Genomic DNA, 22062 nt, shown 5'->3' with positions numbered 1-22062 from the left:
TGCATATATTGCTAGAATAATCTGGAAAAGAATAGTTGAACACCAGGAGGATTCTATCAGGGAAGTGTATTAACTCTCACAGCTATGTTCAAGTTCAAAGTGGGTTTACAAAATCCAACCATCCAAAGAGTTCTGCAGCCTTGGAAAATGCTATTTATGTAGTGGGAACCTGGAACAAATGTTTGATTTGATGTCCTGTATGACTCTGGACGAATCCTAACCAGCCTATTTAGACCCTAAAAGTTGCTGACTTGATGATCCTGCAGCTTGCATATGACAATACTTTTCTGAAGTCCATCAGGAAGAATATAGGTGGAATTTACCCAGTTATTAAGATACAGACTTGTATTTGCCCTGTACAAGTCCTGCTAGCTTTCTCATTGTAGAGGGGGAATATTGGGAGGGATAGAATGTGGGTACGTTAAGTGATTTTTGGAAAACTAAATCATTGAATGCTACCTCACATGAATACCAGTTCTGTAGCAGAGTACATGACTGTGTGCTGCTATTAAGATGTGTTGATAATGCAGTTTACGATTAGCATTGCAGGTTAGGATCACAAAGTGAAACTTCATCTTTCACCATTTGAAAAATGCAACTAGTATTCTTCTATGAGAAGCTTGTATTGAACAAGAAATATTCCTAACCAGCACAGCAAAATAGCAGTTAACCTTCTTCATTGAAACTTGACGGTCATGGTGACCTGACACCGTAATGAAGGCCATTAGAAAAAAAAAAGGCAAGGATTCTGGTTTCAGATACCATTATGCTTATAAATTAATATGCTGTATGCCAGAGGTTTGGGAAATTAGTGGTCATGATCAAACTTCACACAGAGATGATTAGAGTCACAGAATGGTAGGGGTTGGAAGGGACCTCTGGAGATCATCTTGTCCAGACCCCATGCTTGAGCAGGCACACCTAGAGCAGGGGGCACAGGACTGTGTCCAGGTGGGTTTTTAATACATCCAGAGAAGGAGACTCCACAGACTCTCTGGGCAGCCTGTTCCACTGCTCTGTCACCCTCACAGGAAAGAAGTTTTTCCTCATATTCAGGTGGAACTTCCTGTGTTCCAGTTTGTCCCATTGCTCCTTGTCCTGTTGTTGGGCACCACTGAAAAGAGTCTGGCCCCATCCTCTTGACACCCACCCTTTAGGTATTTATAAGCATTGGTAAGATCCCTCCTCAGTCTTCTCTTCTCCAGGCTGAACAAACCGAAGTCTCTCAGCCTTTCCTCATAAGAGAGATGCTTCAGCCCCCTGATCATCCTCGTAGCTTTCCACTGGACTGGCTCAAGCTGTTCCCTGTCCTTCTTGAGCTGGGGAGCCCAGAACTGAACACAGTACTCCAGATGTGATCTCACTAGGGTGGAGTAGAGGGTGAAGATAACCTCCCTCAACCTGCTGGCCACAGTCCTCTTAATGCACCCCAGGATGATGTTGGCATTCCTGGCCACAAAGGCACGCTGCTAGGCATGGTCAACTTGCTGTCCACCAGCACTCCCAGGGCCTTCTCAACAGAGCCACTTTCCAGCAGGTCAACCCCCAGCCTGTACTGGTGCATGGGCTTGTTCCTCCCCAGGTGCAGGACCTTACACTCACTTCTGTTGAATTTCATGAGGTTCCCCTTGGCCCCTTGGTGAAGGGAAGATCAGCTTGGTGAAGGTTTTAATCATTACTTAATTATTAAAAATGATACTTTAACTGATACCTTGTCTTACATGTATGTTGTTCATCTTCCTGAAGAACACTGAGATTTTTTTTGCAATTAACTATGGTATTAGTACTTCCTACTCGTGGCCTTCTGTTTACTAGTTCAAGCAGTCATATGTTGTAGTATGTATTCTGTTTCTAAAGATAAAAGCTCTTAGAGAGTGGGAAATGGCAGTTTCTGCTGCGTGGACTTGTATGTGATGCTTCAGTTAAGCCTCCTGTGGAAGTAAACATATGAGCACCTAAGTGCTCCAGTTTGGGAAGACTATTCCATGTTTAGCATATATGAGTAAAATGTTTTTAAATACGGCTTTCTTTAAAACTGACTTTGCAATGCAAGCATTCTTTAAGTAACTAAGTTTACTTGCTTGTTTCTGGCCACTATTTATTTCATGGAAACAGAAACACTAGGGCTTGGCTTCTTACATTTAATATCTTTTCTGGTATTCATGCAAAGGAGTGGGTGAGGGAGGCTTTTCTAGTTCTTGTTTCATTGAATGCATTGAAACCTACTGGTCCATTCAGGTACCATGTAACGAGAATCGTTCATGTTCATAAAAATGGTCATACTGAAATAACTACCTCTTAACAAGCATTGGTTCCTGGTCTTTGATCAGGCACTTTCTACCTGTAGTAGCATGTATTTATTGCTTGAGTATTTTTATTGTAGGCCACTAATGTAGGCAGTTCCAATTCCACATGAAATTGGTAAGAAAATTCCTATTTTATCTGTCACGCAGGCATCTGAGCCAACACTTCTGCACAAACTGGATGGTGTGCATTTTGTTGCTCAGATTGTCAAAATGCTGAGCAGTTTCCTGAGATCTGGGTTTTTTTTCCTGTGATTACACTTCCAACAGGTAAAGTAACTTCCACCTGGGTAAAGCCCTGATACCTACCTGCTATCTTGGGGTTAGAACTACAGTCATTGTAGGTGTCTTTCTGAAGTATATTCTGAAGTATGCTTTGCAAAGTGGTTGATAATCTAGTATAGTACAGCTAACACATAATGCTTTGTCTTTACCAGCCTCCACCAGCGTAACCAAAGCAAGCGCATGAGCCATCAGTGAAGAAATGTTTCTTTATGTTATTTGGATAGGAATACTCAAGGGTTGTACTGATGCAGCCATTGTGTTTCCAGCATAGTCGTCTTCCCTATGAGCTGCTCCTCAGTAAGACAGCCTAGTCCAGGTATGGCCATTCCTCTCTGGCTGTTGGGGCCCATCCCCATCACACAGCACTTGGCACAATCCCTTGGCTGACATTCACTGTGCAGACCTGTGTACCTCTTCCCATGTCGGCCTCTGTAGTGGGCACCTTTTGCTCCATGACTGTGGTCATACTGGTATATTTAAAAGCAGGTTGTGCCCTGTATGCTTGTTGTGAATCTCACCACCATTACAGTGGGAAGTTGCCTGACAGCGCAAGGTATGTCGTCGGGGGAAACAGGATTTGGAGGCATCCTAGGAATGCCTTCAGTGATCTGACAAGCAAACTGCTCTGCCGGGCCCTCAGGAACAGTATTTGGGTGTTCTGCCTTAGGAGGAGTCTCAGAGCATCTTTGGTCTATGTGAGGTGTGAACAATCAGGGAAATAGATCTGTCACTTCCAGTTACAGCTCAATATAGATGCAACCACTGCTTCCAAAATTTGATAGTGTTTACTAGGCTGTAACTTATCAGAAGGGAGGGACTTGCTGGCGTGGTAATGGCATGCTCAAAGTGAATTAAAGAGACTTTATAGTTCCTGCAGTGCTCTGTAGGATGATTCAAATTGATTTGTTACTTATGAATATAAAATTAATTTGTTTACCTTTCTAGGGGTCTAATTCTGTTCCTTGATACAAATGAAATAATCCAATTCTAGTCTTGTGATGTGGACCAGTGATTCTTTTTGAAACTTAGCATGCAGCTGTAGTGGTCTGGATGGGATTGCAGATTGTTTGAAGATCAGTTGATGGTGAAAGTGATGAAATGCACGTCTGTTCAGCCTGGTTCATTCTGCTGGTTCCATATGGTCATCATATCATCACCACAAATTCTGATACTTGCCCTGGAGGAGGCATGACTTCAACTTTGAGGTGTCTGCGGTCAATGTGCAGGTTGTGCTGATGATTTATTTCAGGGTGTTTATTTCTGAGAGTTAAGTGTAAAAGCTCTCAAAACTGTTAACTGACAACTTCTTAAGTTAAATAAGGGGTTTATGGATTTTAAGCTGGAAATGAAAGAAATGACAAGTGCCAGGCCACTAAAATAAAAAGCACTTTCACGTGTGGAAGGTCTGTTAAAATTAGTAACTTTGAGATGTGGAAAAAGGTGAGGTGAACTTGGTTGATGGGAAAGAAGTGGTAAGGAGATGTGATCATTTCTGTATGAAGGCCTACAAGGAAGCAAAATAGAAGTTTAAAGTCACTAAGGAGGTTAATGAAACAAAACTGGTAAGAAGGATTACAGGGAGGGGTTGCTAAAGCTTGTGGTGCCAAGTGAGGAGACCTCATCTTGCTACAGAAATATGAAGCGAACTCCAAGTGTGCCATAATAAACAGGGAAGATTCCTCAGTTTTTCTGTTGTGAAAAGTTGCTGAGAGATCTAGTCTTTAGAATAGCAAAATTGTGACTAGTATTAGTTGAGTGTTGTCTCTCAAAGTCAAAGATGATTGAAAAACCAGCAGTTAAAGTTAACATCATCTAAAAATACTAATTTTTAAACACTATCACTGTTTATCATAGAATTGCTAATTATCTTGGTGGAAACACATGATGAATTCATTCTGTGATTTTCTTTTCCTTTGATTCCTTTTTAGGTTCCAAAATCCTTCTCTGTCTCTATTGTCAAATGCCACAACTTTGTTGCCTCATACCTGTGACATACAGCCGTCAGAATAGAAACTCTTGTCATAGGCAATGAAGAGACTTGATGGAGTGCACAAAATCACACTGGAAGTCAAATCAGAAAATACTGTGATTACATTGCTTACTGGACTCTGCAGTGTCTCCTTCCCTGGAGACATTCAAAACCCACTTGGACACGTTCCTGTGCCCCCTGCTCTAGGGCTACCTGCTTAAGCAGGGGGGTTGGACAAGATGATCTCCAGAGGCCCCTTCCAACCCCTACCATTCTGTGGTTCTGTGTGATCCTGTGTTTTGTGGAACTTAAGCTAATGCAGGATTGCCGCTTTCTTACTTCAGTGCTCTGCATGACTGCATGTCCTAGTGCCAACCTTCTATTCTTGGTTCCTTCTTGGTGTGCTAGCGGTGCACAGTGATACTTGTCAATGCTGCTGAAGGATTTCATTTCAGCAACTAAACTGGTCTAACCAAACTTTAGAACAGAGGGTGTTGATTTTTGGACAGTCTAGTGCTTTCATGTCGGGACAAAGCAAGGCATTTCAGTCTATCAATTGTTTGAATGTGGTACTCTGGGTGGCATTTCTACCGCTGCTGTCTTATGGCCCTTACATCCCACCAAACAGTATGACTAACATCAAAGAGTCTTCATGCACTTGCAGGGTGCTGTTTTTCCCCATCTGTGCCTCAGCAACAGCATCTAAGTGGCCCCATCTGCTTTGGTGTAATTCGTACCTTGTTTAGTTCATGTTTCAGTTTTTACCTTCTCAGATTTGTGAGAAAGCAACACGAGTTTTTGCTGTTGATCTGGATATTGGATAATTAGTAAGACCCATCTGATCTCACTGTATCATGGATGAATATGATCCATGTTTTCTCTACTGATACAAACTTGCTCTGGAAAAGGAAGGAAAAAATGGAAAATATCGGTCATACAGTGAAGTCAACACTGACTGACCAAAATAATCTATTCCCTCTTAAGTTAATACGTTAAAACCTTCCCCACCTGATGCCAAGCATCTGAAGATGGGATGATACAAAAGACAATTCTTGGCTTCTGAGTGCTTTTGCATTTTCTGTGCCTTGTGATCTGGGGAGGGCTAAGGAGGCATGTGAGGGAGTTGTTCCCAATGCAAGAATCTGCTTGGTATGCTCGAAGTATGCTTAGTGAATTAGTGACCAACTTTATTATTAACACAGTCTGTAATATATTTGAGGTGGATATGTGTGTGTGTGTATGTAAAAACACTCATCAGAGAATTGCAAAATGAATACGACTTTAAGGCCCTGAAGGCAAGCAGGACAAAGAAGAGTATTGGAGAAGTATTTAGGGGACAGCTGTTTAAGGGACCCTTGTTACTGATGTTTTGTAGGTTTTCACGGTAAGTGATATGCCTGAACAGAAGTGCCAGTGAAATATATTGGAAAAGTGTATTTTCTAAGAGGGAGGGTGCCAAAGAAGAGTTGGTCAGGCCAAATGAATGACTAGCCATAAGGCAAGAAGGTAGGTCTGAGAGACAGATTAGACCAGGAGCCAAGTGACCTGGCTTTAATACCCTCTCCATTCTCCAGTGCCTGGGTCTGCCAGCACAGGCAGTGTCCTGTCCTGCCACCACACTGTCCCGACAATAAACTGTTTGTGCCTGGCTTTTCTTGTCCTCTGTGGAGACTAGGAGCCTGGGCATTGATTTGTCCTGTGCTTTGCAACTCTGACAGCTTCCATGCTGTGGATGTTACTAAATTTGTGAGACCATAATCTCAGTGCTGTGCTACAGTTAATTTTAAATTTGTGCTGTGGAAGAAGCTCGCTATTTTTCTAAAGTTTACCAGTAGCTACTATCCTTCAGTGGTCTTTTATGAATGGGAAGCTCAGTCAGAAGAGGATTGAGCTCAAATGAACTTTCTCATTGCTCTTCATAATTACATTTTATGGGTTTTGTTTGTTTGCTTTGGTTTTTTGTTTGGGGTTTTTTGTTTTGTTTGTTTTTTTAAAAGCAGGTCTCATGTATGGGCTTGCTGAGCATTTAGTTGAGATTAGCACATAGAGGGTGGTTAATTTTTTTCTCTGAATGGACTATAGGATTACATGCTCATAAAGATGCCATCCACATCAGTGGATATGCCAAAATGTTACCAGAAGAAATCAATTTCAGAAGTGTTTTCTGCCCTACATTTTGAAATTACCTGCTTTCCTGACTTGCTCCTGTGTCATACAGAAACTTTGGTTCACTATAACAAATAATCAGAAGTAGACAGTTTTTCTACTAATAAAAGTCTATAATTGCAGACTTCATTAGAGTTCTCTCTACTGATAGGTGTCGAATTTAGCCTAGCTTGTATAAAATTATATTCTTTGTACGTAGCTGTATACATATGTTTTGCGTATACTTCTTAGCTGACAGTAAAATGTTGTGAGTTTGTTACACTACTTTTTTTTGAAGTCTAGGGTTTTAATGTATGCAAATATAATGCGGTTGTTACCCTTCCTGCCTGAATAGCTCTAAGTTTTCAACTAGTCTTTATAGGGACATTGGCATTTCAAATATCATAGATATCTATGAATTTTATGAAAATAAAGAGATAGGTCGAAAAGAGTACTTGCTGAGAGCAAGAGTTTAACTCCTGATAGTCACAGAGGAACCTCTTGGGTAAGATGTTCTGCTCCAAAATGCAGGAAGATTTCATGTGGAAGTTTCCTTTTGCAAGACAGTTTCCTTTTGTTCTAGTCCAATTTTTATTAATTCTGCTATATATACAAACACTTAAAAATAAAAACAACATGGTAAAGAAGAGGAAAAGGGGTTGCGCCATCATCACCAACAGCTCCTTATTGAATGAACAGAGTATGGGACTGTGTAACGTGCTGTCTCTTCAGGATGATACAAAATGATACAGGTGTAAAATGGGATTAAGTTTTCTGTCATGTTTCCACTGGAATGGGTACTGTGGTATTTCTATAATGTCTAATTTCTGCCTTCACTGTAAGTAATACCAGTGCTCTGGAGTCTTTTCCTGAAGGCTGTTTTCTGGGACTTTTTTATGAACCCATCACAGAATCATTTCCAGTAGTAAAAAGCTTTTACAACTTGGACAGTATCTTAGAGCATGTTGTGATTTCCCATTCACAGACTAAAGCTACTAAGTCAGTCTGAATTCTAAGACCAGCTATGACTCAGTCCGTTTAACATTAGTGTCACCATTGTGCAGTGCAGTTTAAGAGGGGAGTACAGCAATGTATTTGCTTAGTTATATACCCTTTAATGTTAGAAGCTGTTTCATTGGTTCAGTGGGGGGTTGCCATTATCTTCTGAAGTTATTTGACATCTAAGGAGCTTTAAAAATCTAATGTTTGAAAAATTTTTCAGTGTTTTCAAAGTCTGATCTGTAATTTCATAGGACTGGAATTACTTAAAACCATGTTCTCTGTTTCTGCCAACTTCGAAACTTCTTTGTTCATGTATAAGACTAGAGCTAATGAGCAAAGAACATGGATGAAGAAGCATCAATACTGTAGTGTTGGTAAAGGTGGAAGGGAAGGGGTGGAGTTTATGGGCTGGGGTTTGAACTTTTCCTTCTGAAAAATAGGCCATACTGTGCCATAAAATGTCTATTGTAGATTTATTAAAATAAATGTTAAAAACATAGGTTACAACTTACCTTTGAAAAAGGAAAGTGTTGGAGCTGGCCAGACTGATAAAGGCAGCAGGCCTGGTGGCTGCCTTGTGGCATATCGGCAAGGCCTTGTCTCCTGATCACCTATGACAAAATACGAATTTCACAGAAATGTAAATATGAGCAGATCACTGAATGATTTTCTTCTGACTTCCAGTATCTTATGCCAGTTAAGTACTGTGCGATAACTGATTTCAAGCTGAAACACCTTAGTTGTTCAAACCTTCAGATCCTTGAAAATTGAACGTATAGTATGTAATGATGTTTCTGGTAAAGGTGAATGTATTTTTTACTTACCCTTATAGATTTAATGAAAGGTGCTAGATAATTTTTCTCCCTCACATCCTGAAAAATTGCTGGTATTATTTGTGGTGGTATGCTAACTCAGAAGTGGTTAAAGGTCTAATACCAAAAGCTGATTTTTAAATGGGAAGAAAACAGTTTAGAAAAAAGCTTGAAGGCAGAGCTCTGTGTTGTATTATGTAGCTATAGAACATATTCTATAAAGTGAGCCATTGAACTTTATAGGTAAATAAATGCATGTATGTATTAACTTCTAACTGGATACAGAAAACTTACAAGCTTTTAAGGAACAACTTCCTGAGCTTTTGCTGACCTTGAGTAAACCTGACTCAAACCCAAAACATAACAGCAAAAGCAGGTCTAAAAATGTAAGTGTAAAACTAGATAAACTGCTAGTGGTATGGGAGAGATTTCAATGTGGTTGCTTGATTTTAACTTCCACTTTTTTTACTATCTCACAGCTTGTTTTGAGACATTAAAGTTGTTATTGTATGTACGTAATATAAAAAGCAAAATTTTAAGAGGTACTCATTTCACAAGTATAATCAGTATGTTTTGTTCAAGTACTTCATAATTTTAATTTTTATTTCAAGATGGCAGTTGTCAGTCAGCTTCTGTCCAGAAAAAGTTTTTATTTCAGAACAGTTTCTGTACAACAAAAAGCTAGTGTTATGCAATACTGTCCCACAAGCTACTGTGTACAGTATTTATTGGACTAAAGAGCATTTTTAGGAATAAGGAAAATTCTGTGTTCTTCTGTTGCGTTGAATTGTGTTTGCAGAGCTTGTTGACTCAGACTCCTGAGAAACCATTGGCTGTGTTTGGATACCATAGTTGAAAAATTAATTTTTACTACAGCTGCACTTATAATTACTCTCCTCATTTCTTTTTGGGGCGCTCTCCTCAAGCTGCTTAGAGTAATAAAAACTTGCTACAGCTTTAAAAACAAGCTAGGGACAGTATTTTTTAAGACCTTAGCAGGGCATTGGGAGAAAGCTGTAGTCTTGGTATGCTGTCATTTTGAAAAAACCAAAAACGTCTTTGTCATATCCTAAATCTGAGGATAATCAGCAAATGCCTGAGAGATCATGCAGGGGATTCATGTTGTCTGCTATGGGGAGAAATTACCTTGGATGACAGATACTACAGAGGCTTAGAACTCACTGTGCAAAATTCCACCTTCAAAAACACGTGATGCCTACTGAGAGCATTTGCAGTCCTTAGGACTGCCAGAGCGTGTGTGCTGAGCACACAGGCTGCCATGTGGCAGGGTCTGCTGTGCCCACGGCTGCAATGGGCTGAGGGCAGGACACTTTTTGTCCAGTCTCCACTGTGGATAGGGAATTTGGAGTGTAGTTGCACTCTGGTTCTGAGCACAGGGATGTTGTCCTGCTTTTGGATGCACAGAGCGTCATCTTACTCTGAAACTCTGAGACTGAAATCTGAAGGGTGGGATCTTGCACTGTTTGCAACTTGCAAATGTGATGAAAAGAACTTCCAAGGCACATTTTGTTGGACTTGTCTTGTATGTGTACACCATGTGCTAGAAAACAGTAAGTCTGGATGATACACTTCAGAGTTTAAGATCTGCATCAGGGAAATAGAAATTGCTGAAGTGATTGACATAAATGTTCATTCTCATGGACTTTTCATTACCCAATTTAGAGCTATGAAAGCTGAGTGGAGTAGGAGGACCCCATCACACTGGACCTGCTCATTTATCCCTTTTTGTCCTACTGGTTGGGGAAAAATAGCTCTGCTTAGAGATTTAAAACTTCTAGTGTATTTGAATGCTTTGGGGATCCAAGAGGCTGTTATATAAGTTTTTTTTTGTGTGTGTTTGTGGCAGGGAGGGAATGTCATGCACAAAAAACACATTTTTATTCAGGAAATTTAATTCAATTTTATTTATTGCCAATGAAGATAAAGACAAACAAATAAGCACAGAAAACACACCTCATCTTCTGTTGCGTTAATGGTAGGAGTCTGAGGAGTGGCGAGGGAGAGACCCTACTGTTGAGTCACAAGGTTCAGACAGGACTTCCTTTCTAAACTCTTTCTTCGAGAATAGTCCAGGTGCAGCTAAGTCCAGTCTTAGTCTCAGACTTGGTCAACGGTTTATTTTCTAAGGGCTGTAGAAGTAACCACTCATCAGGGTATTTGTTGTTAGTAACTAATTTGGCAGATGCCCAGGCCATCTTGTTGTGTTCAATGAGAATGATCACAGCTAGGTTAATGAATAGCACAATTTATTAAAGCAACAGATACACAGGTTCTTTGGATTACCAGTGATAAGATTGCTGATTACAAGACACAAATAAATGCCAAAGATGTGAGCACACTGCTAGGCTACAAGTATGCAAAACAAATATGAAGCAACTCTAATATGAAGCAAAGCAACTCTAATACGTTAGGGATTTAAAGTGACTCTACAGAGGTTTCCAATCTTACCCAAAGGCATCCCAGTGGGGGGGAAGAGAGGCTTAGCTCGTTGGCTGGTCCCAGAAGTCAGAGTGGTACACAATGGTATCTTCCCTATCACCCTCTTTCTCTTCACACATTTTACTTTTTTTATCTTTCAGATGGAGCTTGAGTGACTCTAGTCATACTTACCTCTATTATGATTGGTGTAAAATTTCCTCGCTTTGCTTTTAAAAGTGTAGACTGGAAGAAATTCAAAGCATGTGCTCAGTGCGGGGTGGTCACACCCTAGAGGCGGGTAGCTTTTGCGATGGAGGCGTGTTTTGGTATTATAATGATATTATAATGAGCAAAGTTCACTAAAAGGATAGCATTTTGTCAAAAGTATGACGGACTGTTGGCCCAGGGTGGCAAATATGCAGCGTACCAGCTCCATGGTACCTCAAGTTCCCATTTATCACAGAACCTGGCCGCAGTGCCTCCACACCACTCTACCTTCCAGACAACTGTTCTTAGAGTCAGTATGCCAAGTTCTCCTGGCATTGCTGACATGTAAGGTTACTAGGGAACTTCTGTGGAATGGATTTCTCACATGCCAGCTGCACTTCACCCTGAAAGCTTCTTCAATGCTGTACTTTTTCTAAAAACATAAATTTAATTTTTAAGTCACCTCCAGCGATTATTCCACATGCTCCCTGCGGACACCTCTCCATTCCTTCCTGGTCTCCCATCCCCTCATTGACAGGTGGCACTCAGAAGATGGCGGTCAGTGCTTGTGGTGGCTCCTTTTTCTTTTGTTACTCAATTCCTTCATGGGCACAGTCCCCTCAGTGTTAAACCTGCTCCCGCATCTTCTGTCTGCTGCTTGGGCAGCTCCAGCCCCTGCTCAGGTGTCATCTTCTGTGTCTGTTTTTTTCCTCCAGCCCCAATCCTGGTCTGTTCTTGTGTCTGCATAGGGCAGTCCCTGACCTCATCCCAAACGATGCAGCACCCAAAACCCTGTCAATTTATCCCAGAATGTAGGGGGAGCGGACAGGATGTGTAATTTTAAGAATTTATAGCATCATTAACACTCCACAAGGGGAGGCAAGTAGCACATCAGCTAAAGCTGTAGAAGTTCATACCTTCTGAAGAGTTGTTTTTACAGTAACTAAGACAACAGAATGCCGGCCTTGAGAAGCTGTAGATATTATGGCAATGAAAATAATTTTGGAGTCATGGTAAACAACAGTCTGAGGAAAGAGGTCTTCAGCACTAGTGTTGGCACAATCTGGAAGTACCAGGCACATCAAAGAACAGATTTTTTTTTTTTTAAGATATGGATTAGCAAGGAAAGTTCTTTCTGACCTTCTGTACTAACTTAAGCTTCTTTTGTGAAAGCTTTGATTAGTCTAACATATGGAAAATGAAACCTTTGGTTCTTATATTCATTAGTCTGCATTGTTTTGAAAAGGATGTGTTAAGATGTCAGAATGGAAAGATTTTTTGAAAACACCATTCAACTGTTAGAACACAGGCTTTTCCCCTAAGCCTCGCCTGAGACTGGGCACATGTCAATGAATGGATTTCGGTATCAGTGATGAAAACTGGTGTGACTCTACCTGCTTAAGTGGTACTTCTCATGCTTCTTTAGTTCTCACATTGCCACCCAAGTCAAGGAGCACTTAGTGCTCCTTTTTAGTCTGTGTTTGACCATGGTAGTGTTGCAGTCTAAAGCAATTAAGAACAGCAGCACTTAGCATTGGAAAAAGGAAGCGATTCTCCTATTTAATTAACACTAATACTCCTATAACTAGTATTACGTCAACTGAATTAATTGAAACTTTCAGACTGGGAGAGCATTATGTCCTGTATGGGTAATGGAAGAACAAAAAGTTTGAGTAAAGATTGATTAGCTGAAGTTACAAATCTTCTATATGTTTTTATACATTACCTTTTGTTTGTTTCTGAATGTTTTAGCAAATCTAAAATTTAAGTAGCTCTATAGTATGTTGCTACAGAAAAGTACAGATGACCTAATTGTACAGCAGCTGCAATGGACTTCAGTGGCACATCAGTGACTGATTCTGTAGCACATTTAGTCCTGTAGACATAGATGCATAACTTCCATTTGTTTGAAGAAATAATCTTTATAAATATTAATTGTCAAAGCGTTGGTCTAATTCTAGAGACACCTGAATTTTAGTGTCTTTGTCAGACAAAAATCCTAACTACCCCAGTAATCTGGCAAAATCATTATTTGTCCTGCTAGTTTAATGAAGGGAGCTATGCTTTTTCCACAGGGTGTAGACAGCTCATCATTCAGGAAAGCTGTAGTTTCAGTTAAAACATAGAAAGAAAAGACTGTAACTCTACTTTTCTCAGGAGCAATTAAAAAAGTGCAAGGAAGCTTCATTATGCTCTTCCATACCTAACGGTAATGTCTATGCCAGACTCACACATGTGCCCTGCAAAGTGCTCTGGTTTGTCTCTGAGCAACACCGCTGAGCGATCAGCAGGAACATGCAGGCCACCTTGTCAAACCAATTGAGGATATTTAGCTGGGGCTACGGAATATTTTTGTGCTGACAGTGCAGGAAAGCAGCAACTCAGGGCTGAACAATCAGACTTTTACTGACACTCCCGCTTGCTTTAGTCATATAGTTTTGCCTACCTTTTATATATTAAAATCCTAACCTGTGGTATGTTGAAAGTCCCACTTGTGTGATATATTGCACTGTGACAGAACTGAATATCAGTGCTGGTCAAATGTGTGTTCATTAACCACACCTCTACAATTTGGATTCAACTCTTCTTTTTAGTTAATGTGGTCAGAGCCTTTATTTTCTCCTTTTAATGTCAGTCTTCATCCAAATAATTATCAGGCATCTAAGAATTTTTATTTTGATGGGCTCTTTAATGTCCAGAGTTAAAGAACTGGTGTATTACATTATGGTAATGTGCATCATATTACATTTGGATATGCTTAACTGGGAGGTAGATGCAAAATGTGTCTAATATTGAAGACAAGAGCTAAAGTTTAAGTATGATTGAAGAAGTAGTTGCAGATATTTGAAACAGCAATAAGAATTAGCATAAAGATTCTGTTAAACAAGAGGGTTATAAAAGTCACCTTTGCATAACCTTTGTTTGTGTGCAAGGGATTGGGTTCAGGAAAATGGCGATGCAACATCCTGTAGCTTGGTGATTTAGGAGGAGAAGGTGAGTTGGTGCTGAGGGGACAATTAACATTTGTATGGAGGACCAGCATGTGAATTGATTCCCCTTGCCTGCTTTCCTTCTCCTTCGGCTTTCACTGAAACTCTGTTTCACTGTCTTTGGTCTGTTCTGTATCCTTTCTGTCACTTCCTCCAACACCCAACATAGGAGAACACATCTTCTGGCAGATGAGCTTCCAGGAGCCCAAGTAATATGATTCTGCTGCTGAAAGCGGCTGGTCTCAGCTGCTGTTACTGCCAACTGGGAGAGATATTTCTGAGAGTTCACGTGTACCCCTTGTAATAAGGCCAGATTAAAACCCTTTGACTATGAGTACTCAAGATCCTAATATCTTTATTTTGCCTTTAGTTTAGGCATAAAACTGTATTAAAAACTTACCTCTTAAAGGGAAATGAGGCAGGGACAAAGGAGATATTTCTTCATGCCCTGGAAATGGGAGAAAACAATAGAGTCCAAAAACCTAAAAAGTTAAATCCAACTTAGATTTCTGGTACTTAATATCTTTGTGATATGATGGCAACATTCCCTGAAGAATAAAGCAATCTATTTATCACTAAAATATAGCTAGATTTAAACTGACAACTATCTTAGTGATGTGAAAATATTTTTAGATTTCTGTGCAATACTATATGTCCTGGTAACAATAACGGGGAAAATAAGTTGTAAATTCTAAAGTACAGTAGGTTTTTTAACCTTATATAATTTTATTTGCTAAGAAGTTAACTTTGAACCATGTATTTTACACATATTTAGTGTTGCTGTGAAAGTGTTCAGGTGTGAAGCTCCAAAGAGTGAGGGTTTCACAGCACATGTTTCTGGCCCTAATGAATGTTAGTTTTAGAGTAATTGGATTGAATCAGCCAGTTCAGTTTCAGGTTATGGCCTAAAATTCTTTAAAATAATGAGAATTTTAAAAGATTTTTTAAAAGATGGGGGTTTGAAGTAATACGTATTCTGCAGTGTGCAGTGTAATGAGATGAAGTTACACATGTATTAATGCCAGTTAGTTTAAAGGGATAGATGGAGAATGAGGGCTGGGGAGATGATGGGTCAGGGCTGAATCTGTATTAGAGATGTCTGTCTTTATCTGACTCTACAACTCGGTGCTGGTTTTGGCCTTAAAAGTCTTGCATTTTGCTTGCATATGTATATTAACGCACTTACCTGCTCTATGCAGCAACACACAGAAAAGTTCTTAGGAAAAATATATCATGCATCGTCAAATGCATGCATCCCAGTGGGCACTACTGCCAGATAACTTCTGTGAAATGATATCATGTACAGCTTAGATTCATTACTTTTACTCTCTGCCCTTCAGGGAACAACCCATCTTCAGCACCCGAGCTCACGTCTTCCAGATTGACCCAAACACTAAGAAGAACTGGGTTCCCACCAGCAAGCATGCTGTTACTGTGTCCTACTTCTATGACAGCACAAGAAATGTCTACAGGATAATCAGTTTGGATGGCGCAAAGGTAAGTTTTATTTCAGAAAACTTACTTGGTTCATCAATACGTGTATTTTCTAGTTTGATGTCCTTCATGTATCTTCTCAGATGCTTTTGTCATTACCTGAGTAACAGGTTACTGACATGTGAGAATAGTAATATTTCTTCATTACATGTCTTAAAAACTTCATTACATGTTTTAAGTGTTTATTCGGAACTGCTATTTTTCATGTGTTCATATTTACTTTGATAAATCTGTTACTGAATTTCAGTGGTGACCTGTTAATACTATGAGCGGGCTAAAAAGACATTCCCTGTGAGATGCACTAAAAAGTACAAATAGTGTTACAATAACCTGTTTTCATCTCTGCAGTCAGGGATCTGTCAATATCATTGGCCTCAACTTTATGAAGGACATCTGTTCAGTCCCCATAATCACTTAGTAAATCCTGTGTTATGTAATCTTCCAATTTTTGCTGTAGAGAATGTGAGGATGCCCTCCTAATAAAGCTCTCCATGATAAGCTTTTATCAAAACTCAGTTGATTTGGGGTTGGGGTTTCTTGGGGGTGGGTTTTGTTGTTGTTTTCGATTTTTTTTTTTTTTTTTTTTTAATTGGGAAGGATAATGTCTTGAGCTACTGTTAAGAAACCTCGTCTGAGAAATTAATTTGACATGGAGAAAATACTTGGCTGTTTTGTAGATTCTACCCCAAGTGTGTATAAAAACAATAACTTTACAAACAGCATATCAGAAAACTCTGCAAGAGAGACATCAAGGATATACCAAGCGTAATAGAAAGATTCAAGAGACTTTCATGTGCAACTTCTGAAGATGCATCTGTTCATGATGGTTGGAACTGAAGTACTCTGTTAGAGCATAGCCGTATGCAGAGAGATTTTGTGGCTATTTATTGAAAGTTGAAAAATATTTATTTTTAAATATCCAGAATATGGCTACGTTAAATGAGGAAGGAGAATTTCTATAATAAAGAAGTATATAGAAATATATCTCATAGTCAGGGATCGCGATATGATACTACTATAATTGATTGAGACTCTGGTATCAAAGCCTACCAAAATTTTTCCAAGTTGAAGTCTTACTTTGTTTCTTCCCTTCACAGGCTTCCTTCAAATGTTTCTTATTATTCTGTCAAATAATCAAAATACCTTCTGTGTGACTGCTTATAAATAAAGACTTTGGGACTGCAACTAGATGCTGTGTGAAATTAAGACTATCAGTTATAGTCTGTAGCACCTTCAGTGACCTGCACAGTTTACAAAATCCTTATTCTGGTATCCACTGGGGTTTCTCTGCCTTTGTCCAAAGCTGCAACTCCTGCAAAGTGGCCACTGAGTTAAACTGTCAAGCTGTTGTTTATCTATTTATTTGTTCTTTTGTCTACTGCAGCATTTTCTTTACATTTGCAGTACTATTGGCAGGGTATATTGATAATGCAATCTATCACTTATATTTACTCTGTGATTGCTGTAATCCTAGTAATGTTTTCATCCAAGTGTTAGATGTCTGACAAAGATACAGGATCCCAGTCATGATTAAGAAAGACCCATGTTTTAATCATTACCATACTGCTCTGAAACATACACAGGTGAATAGCAGGGGCACCCATGGAAGAATTTTAAGCAGGTTTTCAGCATAATTCCTAGAGAAATTTTTTATTTTTAATTAAAGCCCCTCCTTTTTTAACATGTCTGCACATATGCAATATAGCATGTACAAGGGGATACATGTAAATATAAAGCATTCTTAAGTTTGGAGTGCATCCTGATAGTGTCTCCGCTGTCTGGCGTGCAGCTGGGTGTCAGTAACACTGCTGGCATCTGAGCTTGCAACATCTTTTATTGTTAATTGGTCAGACAGAAGCGTTAAATTTGCAAAGGAGAAGCTGCTATGCAATTTAACTCTCCCATTTTAAGTTTTGAAATGAAACTGAATAAAGTAGATTTTTTTTTTTTAAAAAAACCAAATTTTACATTGAAGATGTCTGAAATATACATGTTGCCAGCGGCCAAAAGCACTTGTCAAACCATACTGGTTTTGAAGCTGTAATGCCCCTCCCTCAGATGGAATAGATCCAACCAGTTTTATTGTATACCTTGGTACTGGTGGGATTTACAGCACCCTGTGGGTTTGTATGGTGGAGAGGATGACGTGCACGTGGCCACTTGGTTACAGTAGCTCAGCAGTGCTGAGCAATAAGTCAGTAAGTGATAGCAACTCACATGTATATTCACTTAGACTGCCGTAAGGAAAGTTTGAGAGAGAGATACTTCAGATTTGAATTATAATCCTATTTCTGTCCCACACCCTTCCCTCTCTTCAGGTCAGTGGGTTTCAGTAGGTTTCCTGGATAAAATTTAACTTCTGTATGGATTGTCTGAAAGTCTTTAAATCTTTCTTCCTGAAAATAAAAGGACATTTTTAAGATGTACTCTTCACTCACCTCTGAGTGATGCTATTGTACATTGGAGATTCCCACTTGAATTTGCTTGTGGAGGTCCTTGGTGTTATTTTGGGAGAGTTTTTTTTCCTTATTCCATCTCTGGGTCCATGAGCCAGATTCAGCTGAGACAGGTCCTGTAGAAGCAAGTTCTGCTTATTTTTAATGCACTCTGTGTAATGTTGTTTTCTGAAGCTATAGTGTGCTGTTAAAATACCTTACACAAGAAATGATGCATCTCCCTCTAATTTGACTCCAGAAAATGTTCTAGGACCATAAGGTTTTAAGTGTACAGGCCATTTTTGTAGTCATGTACAGTGTCTGGATCCCTGTTGCTCACAGCAGGGAGATCCTGATGTAAATAATCTGATAGTACTCGAGGCTGGTTTCTGTGACCTCCTGAGTAAATATCTTTAATGTGACCTTTTTCTTCTACCACTCTAGGAATCAAGAGAGAGCCTGAAAAGTAAAATTTTGTAGGCAATACGACATGACAACATGAGCAGTTGTTGCTAAGGCTTTCGATTCTCATTAATTTTATAGTCATTTCATAGCTCCTTGGAAAAACATGTTTTAGTACTTCTTTCTCCTAGGTGATGACAGGAAGTCTCCATTATTTCTCCAGTAATACTGTAGACAGACACTAGGTTTATTCCCAGAATCCTGCTGACTTTTTCCTTCAATCTCTGTCAATCACTGAGAAAAGAAAGGCCATCAAGTAATGCGGTTCCTGCACTACTAGTTAACTCTCTGATAATTTTTTCACAGATGCAAGATAGGAAAAAACCCCTAATAATTTGAGCTCAGTTAAGACAAGGGAAGACTCTGGAAAAGAGTGGTTTTCCAGTCTGTAGGTTCCATGAGCCTATGTATTATTTCTGAGTCAAGTTTCCCATCGGTGTTACTGCAATAGATGATCTTTGCATTTTAATGACTGTTGTAAAATAAACTTGTCACACATTAAAGTGATAACCTGTTTAATGCTAAATACAGGTTTCAAGTAAGGCGTGTAAGCACAGGGCTTCAGTGATCTTCCTTTGAAGAAGTTAAAAAATACTGTGTGTCTCAATTATTATTGCCATCAATTTTAGCACTAGATAAAATCATATTTGGCCACTGCTGTATATCTTGTAGCTGTTGGGTTTGCAGTCAGTAAAATGAAGAGCTGAGACACATGCCCTATTTTCTTATAGCTAGACTAATATGAAAGGAAAACATGAAAGCTATTTTATTATTTCAACAAAATCTAAAGATAACAAAGTCATTTTTCTTCAAAAGCTAAATGCCTGACTGTCAGATTGACTCAGTTCTGTTGTTAAGATATCCTTGTACATTTATACTAACAACATTCTTAAAAGTTGATGTAATATTTGACACCTGTCATATTGGTAGCTCTACAGTGAGATTTGGTGTTGAGGAGAGCAATTAAAGCAGTCCCTATTTGAGTTGGCAGGACGGGCTTAACTATAAATTCTAATTCAAAAAATAAATTTTTTTTTTTTAGCTAAAGTTATGAAGGATTCATATTTAGTATTTTCCAGTGGCTGGTACTGACTATATCTGTCGTATGCCTTAGCACTGCATTTCTAAAAAGCAATAATTAGTTTAGCACATGAGAGATCTAGCATTCTAAAGCTTTTAATTCAGAGAGGATTGAAAGCCTTGATTTCCTTGTAAAATTGGTAATCTAATGAAAGGACTTTTTTTTTTTTTCATCACTGGGATCTGAATGTGCTCTACCCAGTGAGAAACTTGCTGTCTTTGGACTAATGCTGTCTACTGGAGTGGAACTCCCTGATTTTTCTCTGCTGGAAAGTAAAGGGAAGAATCAAAGCAACTCTTTCTCATACAATTTTTTTTTAAAGTTTTCTTCCTACATTTCTGCCTTGCAAGGAAGCAATTTGACAGTCACTGTAATCCAGCCTAAATGCAGACTGCTGTCAAAACAGATACCCCATTCTAGTCCAGGCAGCGTGTTCTGGGTTCTCTCTTGTGCAGCCCACAATGTGCTCAGCTGAAGCAGTGAGCAGCCTGGACTGAAAAATGTTTGTTTTCTCCAAGGCTTTTTGCTGGGTTAATTTGCAACCAGATGTGCCACTGCTAGTGCAGCAAACACCAGTCCTGCAGGCTTTAAACCTGCCTGTTGCTTGGAGGTCATAAGTCCCTGTCCTCAGAGTTGTCTTCTGCATTTAGGAAGTTACATCCATGGCATAACATGCACACTCTCAAATCTGTGATGTAAGGCCAAATTAAGCAATGGATGGAACTAGGTCTTAAGCAAGCTAGACAGCATAACTAGAGCTTGAGTTGGGAGGAAGACTTTTCTGCACTGTCCCCAGGATATTTAACTTCAAACATGTTACTGTTGACAGCTTCCACAGGAAGAGAGATTTAGCATTAAGTGAACTTGCACAGCTCTGTTGTGGGCTTCCACCAGGTTATTTCAAAAGTGGGCTTCCAAGCACTAACACTGCACAAGAAGACAAGAAGCATAAAAGAAGAAAAGAGTTCCAGAACACCTCCTTTCCAAGAAATCCGTCTGCCTATTTCACCTTCTCTCTTCTGTCCTGTGGCACAGACAGCCATTTTCTGTGAGGTCAGTTGGAGGCCATAGTGCAAGTGCAAGACTGCTGGCTTTGTTTGGGCTCTGAACCTTATGTGTAAAGAAAGAAGAATCATGTTTGAGTTACCAGTGCCTTCAGTGTCTAGCTTCTCCTCTATGAAAATCTGAGGAGATGTTTTGCAGACAATTAGTGCTGGAGATGGTTCTCCAGTCTCTGATCACACAGTAAATCCTGTCCTTGACTTGATTGAATCCTATGCTGATTCAAATGCAAGCTTTCAGACATTCCAAAATTTTCCAGGAGTTGTTCACAATGGTAGCCAAAACTTGCATTTTGAGGCAAAGGTTATCAGAGATAACCTGTTTGACACCCTCAGCTACATACAGATTTGTTCTTCTAATTTAATGTGAGTATAGTGGAGCTGCCAAAGATACTGCAGAAGATGCAAATTTTGTTAAATTCATCTGTGCTGCAGTATCTTTCCTTGTCTTTCTATATGTTGAAATACAGTGTGTTCTTCTGAACTTTCTTGCACTACATCTTTTTGCCACTTCACCTGAGAATCACCATACACACATGGGAGCCGTTTGTGGACTTAGCTGGCCCCTCAGCAGTAAATTTTTCAGGCTTGCCCTGTAAAATTCAGAGGAAATTTTATGTTGATGGTTGCTGTGTTCCAGTGCTACCTAAATCTCAGCAAAAGCAAAGAGTGCTAAGTAAACTCCATAACTACTCATTTTAATATTCATCCAGAAGGCCATCTCACACAAGTAACGCAGACTGATTTTGACTTCTAGAAGATATCAGGCTTGGGAGAGCAGTACTTGGTCTGTCAGATGTTGAAGTTTCTCACTGTCACCTGAGAAAATGCTCTTATTCTCTACATATCTGTAGAGTTCCTGCTATTCAAAGAATAAAAGAAAAAAATTGTTATTTACAACAGAGAAGGTGGTTTGGACTCTGTGGAGTTTGTTGCTGCTCTAGGATTCTTCAGCAATCACTGGCTTTAATCTGCCAGGGGTAAGGCAGGGGTTATGGTTTTGCGGAAGCAGGAGACATGCACACTGACATTCAAAAGGTTCCCAACTCGATACTGTAAGAGAACTGCAGTAGGACACATACTGACAATAACCTTTGAGCACAGTAGCTGGCATGTAAGAAAGATTCTTGTTGAATTGTTATCCTTACAGTGTGTGGATTTGCTGAGGAGTTTTAAGGATGTTCTCTTTCACCCGGGTGTTACAGAGCACCAGTGGTTCATGAAAAGGGCTGTGAATTATTTAACAAATGGTGGCTGAAACTCTTAGTAGCACCAGACAGATTAGAAAGCATGCCTGCATTTCACTTCAAATATGCATACCTTTGGGTTTACAGTTAGTCTTTCTTGTTCATGTCGGCTGGTTATAAACTGTACTAT

The 22062-nt window shown here is 39.5% G+C and overlaps 1 protein-coding gene across 1 annotated transcript in view; it reads left to right on the top strand.

Moving 5' to 3' along the window:
• Window positions 1-22062, top strand: part of HOMER1 (homer scaffold protein 1) — a 90803-nt gene that overhangs the window by 8852 nt on the left and 59889 nt on the right. The window contains exon 2 of the mRNA XM_075079353.1: window positions 15493-15649. Within this exon, the coding sequence (XP_074935454.1) occupies window positions 15493-15649 (157 nt within the window). The remainder of the gene's footprint in view (window positions 1-15492; window positions 15650-22062) is intronic.

Source organism: Phalacrocorax aristotelis, chromosome Z, assembly GCF_949628215.1.
Source record: "Phalacrocorax aristotelis chromosome Z, bGulAri2.1, whole genome shotgun sequence".
Classification (NCBI taxonomy): domain Eukaryota; kingdom Metazoa; phylum Chordata; class Aves; order Suliformes; family Phalacrocoracidae; genus Phalacrocorax; species Phalacrocorax aristotelis.
This window is presented reverse-complemented; position numbering and strand designations above follow the sequence as displayed.